At 43.9% G+C, this 16,848-nt stretch overlaps 1 protein-coding gene across 1 annotated transcript in view; it reads left to right on the forward strand.

The window, feature by feature from the left end:
• The first annotated feature begins 223 nt into the window (after nucleotides 1-223).
• Nucleotides 224-16,848, forward strand: part of LOC120018897 (WD repeat-containing protein 49-like) — a 44,930-nt gene continuing 28,305 nt past the window's right edge. Inside the window, 11 exon segments of the mRNA XM_038962117.1 lie at nucleotides 224-292; nucleotides 381-513; nucleotides 556-689; nucleotides 864-1,037; nucleotides 1,144-1,320; nucleotides 2,096-2,267; nucleotides 7,844-8,011; nucleotides 8,109-8,257; nucleotides 8,426-8,662; nucleotides 11,560-11,724; nucleotides 13,182-13,297. Coding sequence (XP_038818045.1) covers nucleotides 224-292; nucleotides 381-513; nucleotides 556-689; nucleotides 864-1,037; nucleotides 1,144-1,320; nucleotides 2,096-2,267; nucleotides 7,844-8,011; nucleotides 8,109-8,257; nucleotides 8,426-8,662; nucleotides 11,560-11,724; nucleotides 13,182-13,297 — 1,694 coding nt within the window.

Below are 16,848 nucleotides of genomic sequence, written 5' to 3' on the forward strand. Positions count from 1 at the left end.
TGTAGAGTGAGTATGATTGGCTTAGAGCAGATTGCTTTGTCGAGTAGCTCGTAGAGATATGAGTGATTTATACGGTAGTTGACACTGTATCTATGCAATCACAAATACACAATCCTTCCAATAGCTGTCTGTGCTTTCCTCCTTGCACACACCCCTGTCTGGAACCTTTATATGATTGACAGCTAGCTGTTACCCTGTCTGAGTGGAAACCACAGAGACCAAGATGGAGGCGGGACTACTGGAGAGCAGGCTGAGTATGGAGGACTATGAGAAATTGCAGAGCCTCTTTCTGGTGAGTGGGTATGGGTACGGAAATGACACAGTAGACATACAGCCCCCCACCCCACCCCCCTGTTGATCTGTGATGACATCTGTTGTAGGGTGACAGTGATGCAGGCGTGTCCTTCTCCAGGGCAGAGTTTATAGAACAAGCTTGGTCTGCAGTGAGACGTGGCTCCAGGGAGGAGTACGGCCTCCTATTCGACAGTGTTGTCGTCACTCAGGAGCAGCGTAGCCTGCTATTGGACAGTGCTGACGAGCGAGGGGAGAGGAGAGTAGACTGGGAGAGGCTGACTTCCTTCCTGCTGTTAGGGCTGTCAGAAAAAGAGGAGAATGAACGGGCTGCCACCGTGCCTCGCTGGCAGCCTCCACGAACTCTGACCCCTCCACACCGTGACCCTGTCCAACAGGTAACACGAAGCTCCAGCCTATCAACTCACAATGCTGTAATGGTGCTAATAATTCATCATGAATCAATGGAATAATGAAATAATAGCTTATAAGCTGCATATAAGCATTTAATGGTATTCTCCATCGGTGGTTGTGTATACACTTATCTGTTGATATCTCTATGGTTACCCCAGGTGGTGTACCTGCGTAGCTCAAGCCGGTACCTGTCGGTGAGTAAGGGGGGCACGCTGGGGGTGTGGGCGGGGGAAGACTTTGCCCTTCTCCAAACACACCGCCTCCACAACGACTCTGTCAGGCCCAAAGATCTCTGGGTAACAGCTATGGTGGTGCTGCACAACGTACACAAGGTCCAGTCCAACTCAGCCAATCAATCAATGAATCAATCAGTCAGTCAATCAATGAGATGACCTGCCTCTATCCCTCTCATCCCATCCTCTTCTCTCTCTCTCTCAGATAGCTGTGTCGTTCACCAGTAAGGAGCTGTGTTTCTATGACTTGCTGTCCAAGCAGCAGTTTAGCTGCCAGTATAAAGTCCAGGGTCTGAGATATGCCCCTCTCAGTCTGGACTACTGGTGTCACCCCACTTACCCTGCCCAGGCTGTACTCACCATGGGAGACACGGGGGGACAGGTGAGAGGGGAGGGGGGAGATGGGGACAGGTGAGAGGGGAGGGGGAGAGACAGGGGAACAGGTGAGAGGGGAGGGGGAGAGACAGGGGGACAGGTGGGAGGGGAGGGGAGGGGGAAAGACAGAGGACAGGTGGGAGGGGAGGGGGAGGGGGAGAGACAGGGGGACAGGTGAGAGGGGAGGGGGAGAGACGGGGAAAGGTGCGAGACAGGGAGAAAAAAAGGGGGACAGGTGAGAGGGAAGGGGGAGAAACATGTGAGAGGGGAGGGGGAGAGACAGGTGGGACAGGTGGGAGGGAAGGGGGAGAGACAGGTGGGACAGGTGAGAGGGAAGGGGGAGATACAGGTGGGACAGGTGAGAGTGAAGGGGGAGAAACAGGTGAGAGGGGAAGGGGAGAGACAGGTGGGACAGGTGAGAGGGAAGGGGGAGAGACAGGTGAGAGGGGAAGGGGAGAGACACAGGGGGACAGGTGAGAGGGGAGGGGGAGGCAAATTAATGATTGGGGTCACTACGGTCCAGGTAATAGGTTGGTAAACCTTCCTAGGTTTTGGCCTTTCTAGGGAGTTTTTCCTAGCCACCGTGCTTCTACACCTGCATTGCTTGCTGTTTGGGGTTTTAGGCTGAGTTTCTGTACAGCACTTCGAGATATTAGCTGATGTACGAAGGGCTATATAAAATAAACTTGATTTGATTTATAGTTTTTTGTTAATAACCTCTTGCTTGTGTTTTTGTGTGTGTGTGTGTGTGTGTGTGTGTGTGTGTTTTGTCGTCGTCCCAGGTCAGTGCCATATGCTTTAGGTCAGCTCAGATCTCCCTGTTTGAGAGGCCCAGTCCAGGGGCGGAGACAGACTCTGCTGACATCATCAAGTGGAAGGAGCTAGTTGAAGGTCGCCATCGCTGCTGCTACACACTGAGACACCGAGCTCACGGACACGCCTGGGTACGCAGAGGTGAGCTCTGTCCCCAGAATACATCTCATCCTTAGTCCTTCTGACCTGAGTGGCTTTGTACTGTTGGTGGGTGTAAACAACCACCAAACAACATGTCCACACCAACACATCCCCTCTTACAAACAACATGTCCATACCAACACATCCCCTCTTACAAACAACATGTCCACACCAACACATCCCCTCTTACAAACAACATGTCCATACCAACACATCCCCTCTTACAAACAACATGTCCACACCAACACATCCCCTCTTACAAACAACATGTCCACACCAACACATCCCCTCTTACAAACAACATGTCCATACCAACACATCCCATCTTACAAACAACATGTCCACACCAACACATCCCCTCTTACAAACAACATGTCCATACCAACACACCCCCTCTTACAAACAACATGTCCACACCAACACATCCCCTCTTACAAACAACATGTCCATACCAACACATCCCATCTTACAAACAACATGTCCATACCAACACATCCCCTCTTACAAACAACATGTCCATACCAACACATCCCATCTTACAAACAACATGTCCACACCAACACATCCCCTCTTACAAACAACATGTCCACACCAACACATCCCTTCTTACAAACAACATGTCCATACCAACACATCCCCTCTTACAAACAACATGTCCACACCAACACATCCCCTCTTACAAACAACATGTCCACACCAACACATCCCCTCTTACAAACAACATGTCCATACCAACACATCCCCTCTTACAAACAACATGTCCACACCAACACATCCCCTCTTACAAACAACATGTCCACACCAACACATCCCCTCTTACAAACAACATGTCCATACCAACACATCCCATCTTACAAACAACATGTCTATACCAACACATCCCCTCTTACAAACAACATGTCCATACCAACACATCCCCTCTTACAAACAACATGTCTATACCAACACATCCCCTCTTACAAACAACATGTCCACACCAACACATCCCCTCTTACAAACAACATGTCCACACCAACACATCCCCTCTTACAAACAACATGTCCACACCAACACATCCCCTCTTACAAACAACATGTCCATACCAACACATCCCATCTTACAAACAACATGTCTATACCAACACATCCCCTCTTACAAACAACATGTCCACACCAACACATCCCCTCTTACAAACAACATGTCCACACCAACACATCCCCTCTTACAAACAACATGTCCACACCAACACATCCCCTCTTACAAACAACATGTCCACACCAACACATCCCCTCTTAAAAACAACATGTCCACACCAACACATCCCCTCTTACAAACAACATGTCCACACCAACACATCCCCTCTTACAAACAACATGTCCACACCAACACATCCCCTCTTACAAACAACATGTCCACACCAACACATCCCCTCTTACAAACAACATGTCCACACCAACACATCCCCTCTTACAAACAACATGTCCACACCAACACATCCCCTCTTACAAACAACATGTCCACACCAACACATCCCCTCTTACAAACAACATGTCCACACCAACACACCCCCTCGTACAAACACAAGCACACCTCTTATTAATTAACCGACAGGTCCCATTGATTAACATGTCGGTGTTGCTGGTTGACATTTCCCAGACTGCTTTCTGTTGACTTGCATAACCCCAGGCTCTTTGAAGTGCACCACTATCAATTAATATGCAAATGAGCTGGGTTGGTAAAGTGCTTACTGCAGGAGCTAAAGTGATGCCTCAACACTTCTCAGTTGAGAGTCAGCATGTCACTACCGCTGTCTGAATAACTAGCTAGGAGGATAATACCAGCCTGGTTTGATCCCTCTGTCCCGGATGACATGCGGACATCACACACACACACACACACACACACGGTGTCACCCTGAACGTTTGTCCGTCCCCGGATACACACCTTAGCACCTTAGCACCTGGGGTGACAGCCGTCCTCAGCGCTTACTCAGCCTGTCATCGCGGTTACGGGTTCTGCAGTGTCATGGAAACACAACGGGTAATTCGTCCTCGGGCCCCCTCATGCTCCTAGTCACCAATTATACATAAACACACACAGACACAGAGTAGACAGATCACCAATTAGCTGATTCAGGATATAGCCTCTTACCCTTTAAAAACACGCACGCGCACACACACACACACACACACACACACACACACACACACACACACACACACACACACACACACACACACACACACAGCTCTGCTGAGGGGGCCATCCTCACATGGGGGATAACGAGAACAAAAATTTGAATAAACAACAACGGTAACACTTGTCACCCAGCGTCATAACCATGTCCTAACACGTCATAACATGTCATAACCATGTCCTAACACGTCATAACATGTCATAACCATGTCCTAACACGTCATAACATGTCATAACCATATCCTAACACGTCATATCCATGTCCTAGCACATCATAACCATGGCATAACACGTCATAACCATGTCCTAGCACATCATAACCATGTCATAATACGTCATAACCATGTCCTAACACGTCATAGCCATGTCATAACACATAACACGTCAACATGTCATACCACGTCATAACCATGTCATAACATGTCATAACACATAACACGTCATAATCATGTCATAACACGTCATTACCATGTCATAACACATAACACATCAACATGTCATACCACGTCATAACCATGTCATAACATGTCATAATAGCTGACATAACTTGTCATAACATGTCATAACATGTCATTACCATGTCATAACACATAACACATCAACATGTCATACCACGTCATAACCATGTCATAACATGTCATAATAGCTGACATAACTTGTCATAACATGTCATAACCATGTCATAACATGTCATTACCATGTCATAACACACAACTCGTCATAACATGTCATAACCATGTAATAACACATCATAACAGCTGACATAACTTGTCATAACCATGTCATAACAATGTCATAACACATAAAATGTCATAACAGCTGACATAACACGTCATAACACATAACACGTCATAACAGCTGACATAACACGTCATAACAGCTGTCATAACACATATATTTACACCTGTTGTGACATCTATTGCTTTATTGTATGGCTGGTTATGACACCTACATCAGAGTGTCAAAACCCACATTTATTCAAATTAGTTTATTCCCTGCCAAGAAGTTTACCTTTCGGGTGAACGTTTGTTACTTAAATCCTTTGTTGTTGTAATGAATTCTTTATATTCATGTTTTTTTGTAAATCATATTTTAAATAACTTGAAGAAAATACACTTTATGAAGCATTATGACCATCCTGTGTCACTTTACTTGGACTAAGAAAATACACTTTATAACACTGTCAAGAAGCATTATAACCATCATAATCATATAAGCCAGACAGGCCTATCAGGTACAGGCCCTTATATCAGTCATCAGTCAAAAAGAGGGTGTCTTGTCCTGTTCCTGAAATCTGCTCCTGCGTTCATCCCAGTCATCAGCAACAGAGCATTGGGGTAGGTGCATGTCTGACATCAATGTGTGCACAATTACAATGATAATTGAATATGGTCAATTTCATAAAATGTTATATAACTTAAACGTACTGTTGACACGTAGGCTATGACTAGTGTTATGACAGTGTTATGGCTAGTGTTATGTTACACGAAGGCTATGGTGTAATGGAATGTTTTGCCTTGTGTGGTAGGTTTTACACTCTTATGTAGTTGTCATGACCAGCCAGAAAATAACGCAACAGGTCTAAATATGTGTTATGACAGTGTTATGACAGTGTTATGACCGTGTTATGACAGTGTTATGACCGTGTTATGACGTGTTATAACAGTGTTATGACCGTGTTATGACCGTGTTATGACCGTGTTATGACCGTGTTATGACAGTGTTATGACCGTGTTATGACGTGTTATAACAGTGTTATGACCGTGTTATGACCGTGTTATGACCGTGTTATGACCGTGTTATGACCGTGTTATGACAGTGTTATGACCGTGTTATGACCGTGTTATGACCGTGTTATGACCGTGTTATGACCGTGTTATGACCGTGTCATGACCGTGTCATGACCGTGTCATGACCGTGTCATGACCGTCGTGTCATGACTGTGTCATGACCGTGTTATGACCGTGTTATGACATCAGATCAAATTTTGTTGGTCACATACGCATGTTTAGCAGATGTCATTAGTGGAATGCTTGTATGATTATGACCGTGTTATAAAATGTTATGACAAATTATGACATGGTTATGACCGTGTTATAAAGTGTTATGACATATTATGACATGGTTATGACTGTGTTATAAAGTGTTGTGACATATTATGACATGATTATGAACGTGTTATGACATATTATGACATGGTTATGACTGTGTTATAAAGTGTTATGACATATTATGACATGGTTATGACCGTGTATAAAGTGTTATGATGCCGGGTGTCAAGTAAAGTGTTACCACAACAACAAACAATAAATAACAACAAAAGGGAACAGAGGAGATGACAGGGGAACATAAAAAGGACTGGCTAATTGAAATTTTACAGGCAGAGTGTGTGTGTTCCTGTGTGCATCTGTGCATGCGTGTCTATGTGTGCGTGTATATTTATATCTGTGTGTGTGTGTATATTTATATCTGTGTGTGTGTGTGTGTGTGTGTGTGTGTGTGTGTGTGTGTGTGTGTGTGTGTATCTCTGGGGTGCAAAGTGGTGTTCTTCTGAAGTTCAGAAACAGTGGCTGTTGATGATTAGACATGAGGGTTTATCATATCCCCAAACCACGAGACAGAGACAGAGAGAGAGAGAGAGAGACAAGAGAGAGAGAGACAAGAGAGAGAGAGAGACAGACAGAGAGAGACAGAGAGAGACAAGAGAGAGAGAGACAAGAAAGAGAGAGACAGAGAGACAGAGAGACAGAGAGAGAGACGAGAGAGACAGAGAGAGACAGAGAGAGACAGAGAGAGACAAGAGAGACAGAGAGAGATACAGAGAGAGACAAGAGAGACAGAGAGAGAGAGAGACAGACAGACAGACATAGAGAGAGAAATAGAACAGAGGGGGAAAGTGAGAGGACATTTGGAAAAGAGGGAGAGAGAGGTGGCGAGAGAGAGGAAGAGAGAGAGGAAGGGAGAGATGAGAGAGAGGGAGAGAGAGAGAGGAAGGGAGAGAGAGAGAGAGGGATAGATGGATGCCGCATGACTTCTCACAGTCAACAGAGAACAAACTCCAACTGAACTCATGTTATTTTTGATGATGCTCATTTTACACTCTCATCACCCATCCTGTTTGTGAAATGACACATTGAGTCTGACAGTAAACCTGTCTCTGTGTATGTATGTCAGCTGTAATAAAAACATGATTTGAAAGCTCTCTGCTCTCTGTGTGTAGGGCAGCTTAGTCAATATATCTAGCTGGTTATCCACTGGTTATCTTCCTCCTCTCCCTCTCTCCTCACCTTCCTCTTCTTTCCTCCTCTCCCTCTCTCCTCGCCCCTCTCCTGGTCACTTTACTCACCTCTTTCTACTCACAAAACACCTCATCTTACACCTGTACTTCCTGTTTCCTGCAGTGCGTTTCCTGGGCTCTCTGGAGGCGTTGTTGTCGTGCAGCACCAGCCCCCAGAGTAGCATGGTGATTGGCTGGAGGGAGAAAGAGGGCGAGCCCCTCAGAGTCACCGCCTTCCACACGGAGAAAGGAACCAATGACCTGGACCATCACTCTGGGATGAATTTGATAGGCACTCACAAGTCCTACCAAGTTATAATATCTATCCTTACTTCTCATTGGTTGTAACCAATGCAGGCACTAACATCCTTCTCTCTGATTGGTTGCAGCCACCGCAGGTATAGACAACAAGGTACTGCTGTGGAACCCCTATGTGATCTCTAAACCAGTGGGTGTACTCAGAGGTCACATGAGCAGTGTTACCGCCGTACGCTTCATAGTGGGCAAGAAACAGCTGATCAGCTTCTCCAAGGACAAGGTGAGAGAGAAGGAGAAGAGAATTGGAGACTGTGTGTAGTATTGGGATGTTGTTATGTGTCAAAGACGTGCATTAGATGAAGTATGACTTCTTCTAAATGATGAAGATGAGATTTATTTCTACGTGCGTGTTGAAGACTTAAAGACAACTCTCTCTATCTTCTCTCAGGTGCTGAGGTTGTGGGATGTGGCCAGTCAGCTGTGTATTCAGCGTGTCGCCGGCGTCTTCCCCAAGACACAGGAGGAGTGTCACACTCTTCTGTTCCTCAGTGAGGAGCGCTCACGTCTCCTCCTCTCCTTCAACAGTCTGCTCCTCCTCATGGAAGTCAAGAGAGAGGAGGGGAGGAGAGTCACCAGCCATGAGAACCCTGTCACCTGTGTCCTCTATAACAGCCTGTTCAGACAGGTACAGACACAGGAACACATGCACAGTCACCTACATCTACACAGGACCCACGATAATGCTTTTCTCTCCGCATCCCCCCTCTCTCTCCCTCTCTTTCTCTCTCCCCCCGCCCCCCTGTCTCTCTGTCCCTCTCTCCCCCATCTCTCTCTCCCCCCCTCTCTCTCTCTGTCTCTCTCGTCCCTCTCTCTCTCAAATTTCAAATTCAAATTCAAGCTGCTTTATTGGCATGAAAAACATTGTGTCAATATTGCCAAAGCAACAATGTATACAATATACATTGTAATAAAATTGTAAACAATAACAAATAATAATATAAAATGGCATTAAATAATAATACAAAATTAAATACAAAAATAATAACAATAAAATGGTAACAGTCAATAGTCGAATGTAATGTAATAAATATAAAAATATAAATGGAAAATGAAACTATAACTAACTTATAACTAAATAACGGTCATCTTCACCATTACATCGGTACTACAACTACTATCATCATTACCACTACTACTACTACCACCACCATCATTAAACTGTTATCATTACCATTATCACCCATACCACTACTATTTGGAATGATAAACAACAATAATAATAGTAATAACAATAATACTAATAATAAGTAAGTTACTACTTACTACGCAGATGTTATTATTCAGTGTCCCTCAGGCTATGGCAGGCAAATACATATTTGGCTGTAAGAAGAGCCATTGCTCCTTCGCCCATGAGTATTTTTAGTTTTTCCTCTGGGTTTAATAAGTTACAATTTGGAATAAATGTAGTCATTTCTGTGAATAATGAATCTCTTGGTGAGGAATATTTATCACAGTAAAGGAGAAAGTGCATCTCTGTTTCTACCCCCCCTGTCAGGCAGTGACCACATACACTCTCCTCTTTGTGTAGCCATGTCTTTTTATGTCTGCCGGTTTCTATTGCCAATTGGTCACTCAGCCTGTACTTGGTAAGGATCTGTCTCTGCTTCGTATCTCTGACAGAGTAGAGATAATCAGCCAATTCATATTCTCTGTTTAGGGTCAGATAGCAATTTAGTCGGCTTTGGGATTTTGTTTCGTTTTTCCAATGTTGTATATATGAGTCCTTTGATTGGTTTATGATTTTGTTTATTGGAATTCTTTCTTTTGAAGCAGTGCTGGTGTCAGCTTGGTTGGTTAGGTCCAACACCAGCTGACTGAGAGGGCTCGTTTCTGGGCTCAGCTCTTGGGTTTGAAGTGCTTTAAATTGCAGACTTGAATTTGGACTTGAATTTAGATGTAGCCAAAATTTGAATGATCTTTTCTGTATTTTCATTACTACTGGAAAGCGGCCCAATTCTGCCCTACATGCATTAGTTGGTGTATTTCTCTGGACTTGTAGGATTTTCCGACAGAATTCTGCATGTAGGGCTTCAATTGGATGTTTGTCCCACATTTTAAAGTCCAGTTTATTGAGTGGCCCCCAAACCTCACTTCCGTAAAGAGCTATTGGTAGGATTACACTGTCAAATATTTTGGTCCAAATTCTAATTGGGATGTTGATTTTGAATAATTTCATTTTTCTTGCATACAATGCTCTGCGGGCTTTTTCTTTGAGTGCATTCACTGCCATATTAAAGTTTACTGATGCAGATATGGTCAGACCAAGGTAGGTGTAATTTTTAGTGTGTTCAATTATGGTGTTGTTCAGGGTGAATTTATATTTGTGTTTCTGACATCTGTTTTTTTTTGTTGGAAAATCATGATTTTAGTTTTTTGGAAATTTACTGCCAGGGCCCGAATATGGCAATATTGCTCTAGAATATTAATGTTCTGTTGAAGACTTTCTTTGGTTGGTGATAGAAGTACCAAGTCATCAGCATATAGCAGGTATTTTACCTATGTGTCAAATAGTGAGTCCTGGGGCTGGAGAATGGTCCAACATGTCTGCTAATTCATTGATCTCTCTCTCTCTCTCTCTCTCTCTCTGTCTCTCTCTCCCCCCCCCCCCCTCTCTCTCGCTCTCTCTCTCTCTCTTCCCCCCCCCTCTCTCTCTTCCCCCCCCCCCCTCTCTCTCTCTCTCTCTCCCCCCCTCTCTCTATCTCTCTCTCTGTCTCTCTCTCTCTCCCCCCTCTCTGTCTCTCTCTCTCTCTCTCTCTTCCCCCTCTCTGTCTCTCTCTCTCTGTCCCCCCCTCTCTCTCTCTCTGTCCCCCCCCCCCCCCTCTCTCTCTCTGTGTTTCTCTCTCCCCCTCTCTCTCTCTCTCTCTCTCTCTCTCTCTCTCTCTCTCTGTTTCTCTCTCCCTCTCTCTCTCTCTCTCTCTCTGTCTCCCCCCTCTCTCTCTGTCTCTCTCTCTCTCTCTCTGTCTCTCTCTACCCCCCTCTCACTCCCTCTCTCTCTGTCTCTCTCTCCCCCCTCTCTCTCTCTGTCTCTCTCTCTCTCTCTCTCTGTCTCTCTCTCTCTCTCTCTCTCTCTCTCTCTCTTTCTCTCTCCCCCCCTCTCTCTCTCCCTCTGTCTCTCCCCTCTCTCTCTCTCTCTCTCTCTCTCTCTCTCTCTCTCTCTCTCTCTCTCTCTCTCTCTCTCTCTCTCTCTCTCTCTCTCTCTCCCCCTCTCTGTCTCTCTCCTCTCTGTCTCTCTCCCCCCTCTCTCTCTGTCTCTCTCTCCCCCTCTCTGTCTCCACCTCTCTGTCTCTCTACCCCCCTCTCTCTCTCCTTCTCTGTCTCTCTACCCCCCCTCTCTGTCTCTCTCTCTGTCTCTCTACCCCCCCACTCTCTCTCTCTCTCTGTCTCTCTACCCCCCCTCTCTGTCTCTCTCTCTGTCTCTACCCCCCTCTCTCTTTCTGTCTCCCCCCCTCTCTCTCTCTTTCCGTCTGTCTCTACCCCTCTCCCCCCCTCTCTGTCTCTCTACCCCCCCTCTCTGTCTCTCAGGTGATCAGCAGTGACTCTGGCTCCACAGTGATCTGTTGGCTGGTGGACACAGGTCAGAAGGTCAAGCAGTTCCACCGTTGTCATGGTGATGCTGAGATCTCCACCATGGCGCTGGACGGGACACAGACACGCTTGTTCACCGCCGCCACAGACGGAGTAGTCAAGGTCACTCGTTACATTAATCGACGTAGGCAGTCGCCACAGACGGAGTAGTCAAGGTCACTCGTTACATTAATCGACGTAGGCAGTCGCCACAGACGGAGTAGTCAAGGTCACTCGTTACATTAATCGACGTAGGCAGTCGCCACAGACGGAGTAGTCAAGGTCACTCGTTACATTAATCGACGTAGGCAGTCGCCACAGACGGAGTAGTCAAGGTCACTCGTTACATTAATCGACGTAGGCAGTCGCCAGAAGCACGAAATAGATAAACACTAAGATGTGAATATTGTTCCAGTCCAATCTGCAGGGGTCATTGTGTAGAATATGTAGGTGGAACTAATAACCATAGTTACATCCACAGATACATACAGTACATATACACTACCGTTCAAAAGTTTGGGGTCACTTAGACATTTCCTTGTTTTTGAAAGAAAAGCACATTTTTTTGTCCATTAAAATAACATCAAATTGATCAGAAATACAGTGTAGACATTGTTAGTGTTGTAAATGACTATTGTAGCTGGAAATGGCAGATGTTTAATTGTAATATCTACATAGGTGTACAGAGGCCCGTTATCAGCAACTATCACTCCTGTGTTCCAGTGGCATGTTGTGTTGGCTTATTTCTGATCAATTTTATTTTATTTTAATGGACAAAAAAAAAGGTGCTTTTCTTTAAAAAAAATAAGGACATTTCTAAGTGACCCCAAACTTTTGAACGGTAGTGTAGATATTACAAATGTTCAATAGTACCATCTTCAATAGAAGGGACCTTAATAAATATATTGTTGTTTTTGAAATCGAAGAATTGGGTGAAACAGAATAGATTACAGTAGAATTGTGTTGTGAGACTGTTTGTTGATTGAGTCCAGTAAGTGTGACCCCTGACGTGTGGAAGTTTTAGGCGGAGGCCATCTGACACTTTCATCTTCTCTGCTAGTATTTCTGTTGTGTCAGGGGCTTTCTGGTCTGCTGACTACCGACTGTGTTTACTTGTGTTTGTGTCCGAACCCCCCAGGGGAGTGTCTGTCTGTCTGTCTGTGTTTGTACGTTTGTCTGACTTTTGTCGGTGCTTGTTTCTGTGTGTCTGTCCTTCTGTTAGTCTAGAGTTGGTGTCTGTCCTGCTGTTAGTCTAGAGTTGGTGTCTGTCCTTCTGTTAGTCTAGAGTTGGTGTCTGTCCTTCTGTTAGTCTAGAGTTGGTGTCTGTCCTTCTGTTAGTCTAGAGTTGGTGTCTCTCCTTCTGTTAGTCTAGAGTTGGTGTCTGTCCTTCTGTTAGTCTAGAGTTGGTGTCTGTCTGTTTATGTTTGTCAGAGTGTCTGTTTCTGTCTCCTTAACTCCTGGTGTTGGATGTTAACCCGGTGGTGTCAATTTGATGGGGTGTCTGTTCTAGGTTCTAGATCTGTATTTCTTGGTTCTAATTGTGTGGTTCTAACTGTGTGGTTCTAACTGTGTGGTTCTAGATCTGGGACTTTAACGGTCACTGCCACCACAGGCTGAATGCGGGCCGGGACCAGGCCGTGGACATCTCCCAGGTTCTAGTGCTGAAGAGAACTGTGCTGGTCATGGGCTGGGAGAGGTGTGTCCCCCTAAGACCTGAGATCTGACATTCAACTGTCATGTCAGTCATTCTGTCAGTCAGTCAGTCAGTCTGTTTGTCAGTCAGTCAGTCAGTCAGTCAGTCAGTCAGTCAGTCAGTCAGTCAGTCAGTCAGTCAGTCAGTCAGTCAGTCTTTATGTCTGTCAGTCAGTCAGTCTTTATGTCTGTCAGTCAGTCAGTCAGTCAGTCAGTCTTTATGTCTGTCAGTCAGTCAGTCAGTCAGTCAGTCAGTCAGTCAGTCAGTCAGTCAGTCAGTCTTTATGTCTGTCAGTCAGTTGTTGTGTATCTGTGTTAATGACAGTAACAGTAGTTATAACACAGTGTTAATGACAGACCCAGTAACATTAGTTATAACACAGTGTTAATGACAGGAACAGTAGTTATAACACAGTGTTAATGACAGTAACATTAGTTATAACACAGTGTTAATGACAGACCCAGTAACATTAGTTATAACACAGTGTTAATGACAGGACCAGTAGTTATAACACAGTGTTAATGACAGGAACATTAGTTATAACACAGTGTTAATGACAGGACCAGTAGTTATAACACAGTGTTAATGACAGTAACATTAGTTATAACACAGTGTTAATGACAGACCCAGTAACATTAGTTATAACACAGTGTTAATGACAGACCCAGTAACATTAGTTATAACACAGTGTTAATGACAGACCCAGGAACATTAGTTATAACAGTGTTAATGACAGGAACATTAGTTATAACACTGTGTTAATGACAGTAACATTAGTTATAACACAGTGTTAATGACAGTAACAGTAGTTATAACACTGTGTTAATGACAGTAACATTAGTTATAACACAGTGTTAATGACAGTAACAGTAGTTATAACACAGTGTTAATGACAGTAACAGTAGTTATAACACAGTGTTAATGACAGGAACATTAGTTATAACACAGTGTTAATGACAGACCCAGTAACAGTAGTTATAACACAGTGTTAATGACAGGAACATTAGTTATAACACAGTGTTAATGACAGACCCAGTAACAGTAGTTATAACACAGTGTTAATGACAGTAACAGTAGTTATAACACAGTGTTAATGACAGTAACATTAGTTATAACACAGTGTTAATGACAGACCCAGTAACAGTAGTTATAACACAGTGTTAATGACAGGAACATTAGTTATAACACAGTGTTAATGACAGTAACATTAGTTATAACACAGTGTTAATGACAGTAACATTAGTTATAACAGTGTTAATGACAGACCAGTAGTTATAACACAGTGTTAATGACAGTAACATTAGTTATACCACAGTGTTAATGACAGACCAGTAGTTATAACACAGTGTTAATGACAGTAACATTAGTTATAACACAGTGTTAATGACAACCCAGTAACATAGTTATAACACAGTGTTAATGACAGTAACATTGTTTATACAGTGTTAATGACAGACCAGTAGTTTATACACGTGTTAATGACAGACCCAGGAACAGTAGTTATAACACAGTGTTAATGACAGTAACATTAGTTATAACACAGTGTTAATGACAGTAACATTAGTTATAACACAGTGTTAATGACAGTAACATTAGTTATAACACAGTGTTAATGACAGGAACATTAGTTATAACACAGTGTTAATGACAGGAACATTAGTTATAACACTGTTAATGACAGACCCAGTAACAGTAGTTATAACAGTGTTAATGACAGACCAGTAGTTATAACACAGTGTTAATGACAGACCCAGGAACAGTAGTTATAACACAGTGTTAATGACAGACCAGTAGTTATAACACAGTGTTAATGACAGACCCAGTAACATTAGTTATAACACAGTGTTAATGACAGACCCAGTAACAGTAGTTATAACACAGTGTTAATGACAGGAACAGTAGTTATAACACAGTGTTAATGACAGTAACATTAGTTATAACACAGTGTTAATGACAGGAACATTAGTTATAACACTGTTAATGACAGACCCAGTAACAGTAGTTATACAGTGTTAATGACAGACCAGTAGTTATAACACAGTGTTAATGACAGACCCAGGAACAGTAGTTATAACACAGTGTTAATGACAGACCAGTAGTTATAACACAGTGTTAATGACAGACCCAGGAACAGTAGTTATAACACAGTGTTAATGACAGTAACAGTAGTTATAACACAGTGTTAATGACAGACCAGTAGTTATAACACAGTGTTAATGACAGACCCAGGAACAGTAGTTATAACACAGTGTTAATGACAGTAACATTAGTTATAACACAGTGTTAATGACAGACCCAGTAACATTAGTTATAACACAGTGTTAATGACAGGAACATTAGTTATAACACAGTGTTAATGACAGGACCAGTAGTTATAACACAGTGTTAGTGTAATATGTAAGGGATAAAGGCTAACGTTCTGTAAGTAATGGATGATGCGGAGCCGGGTCCCTTTGTGGAGGTCTTTCTAAGGTAATGTACAGAACGTCTGCGTTTATCCCGGTTATACATCAGTCGTCAAAGGAAACAATATGAAAACACACGTTTAGCGGAAGAAATCGTTATTTTTCGTTGATAAGATAATTCATACTTTCTCATCTTTTGGATGCTAGAGACGCGACCCAGTCATTCGTTTGATTAGTTTGATGTCTCTCTCTCTCTCTCTCTCTCTCTCTCTCTCTCTCTCTCTCTCTCTTTCTCTTTCTCTCTCCTCTCTCTCTCTCTCTCCTCTTCTCTTTCTCTCTCTCTCTCTCCTCTCTCTCTCTCTCTCTCTCTCTCTCTCTCTCTCTCTCTCCGCCACCCCTCTTCTCTCTCTGCAGGATGTTAACAGTGTTCAGACTGCCCTCGTTCTCTCTGCAGGATGTTAACAGTGTTCAGACTGCCCTCGTTCTCTCTGCAGGATGTTAACAGTGTTCAGACTGCCCTCCTTCTCTCTGCAGGATGTTAACAGTGTTCAGACTGCCCTCCTTCTCTCTCTGCAGGATGTTACAGTGTTCAGACTGCCCTCCTTCTCTCTGCAGGATGTTAACAGGTTCAGACTGCCCTCCTTCTCTCTGCAGGATGTTAACATGTTTCAGACTGCCCTCCTTCTCTCTCTGCAGGATGTTAACAGTGTTCAGACTGCCCTCTTCTCTCTGCGGATGTTAACAGTGTTCAGACTGCCCTCCTTCTCTCTGCGGGATGTTACAGTGTTCAGACTGCCCTCCTTCTCTCTCTGCAGGATGTTAACAGTGTTCAGACTGCCCTCCTTCTCTCTGCAGGATGTTAACAGTGTTCAGACTGCCCTCCTTCTCTCTGCAGGATGTTAACAGTGTTCAGACTGCCCTCCTTCTCTCTGCAGGATGTTAACAGTGTTCAGACTGCCCTCCTTCTCTCTGCAGGATGTTAACAGTGTTCAGACTGCCCTCCTTCTCTCTCTGCAGGATGTTAACAGTGTTCAGACTGCCCTCCTTCTCTCTGAGATGTTAACAGTGTTCAGACTGCCCTCCTTCTCTCTGCAGGATGTTAACAGTGTTCAGACTGCCCCTCTTCTCTCTCTGCAGGATGTTAACATG

Source organism: Salvelinus namaycush, chromosome 23 (assembly GCF_016432855.1).
Source record: "Salvelinus namaycush isolate Seneca chromosome 23, SaNama_1.0, whole genome shotgun sequence".
Lineage (NCBI taxonomy): Eukaryota > Metazoa > Chordata > Actinopteri > Salmoniformes > Salmonidae > Salvelinus > Salvelinus namaycush.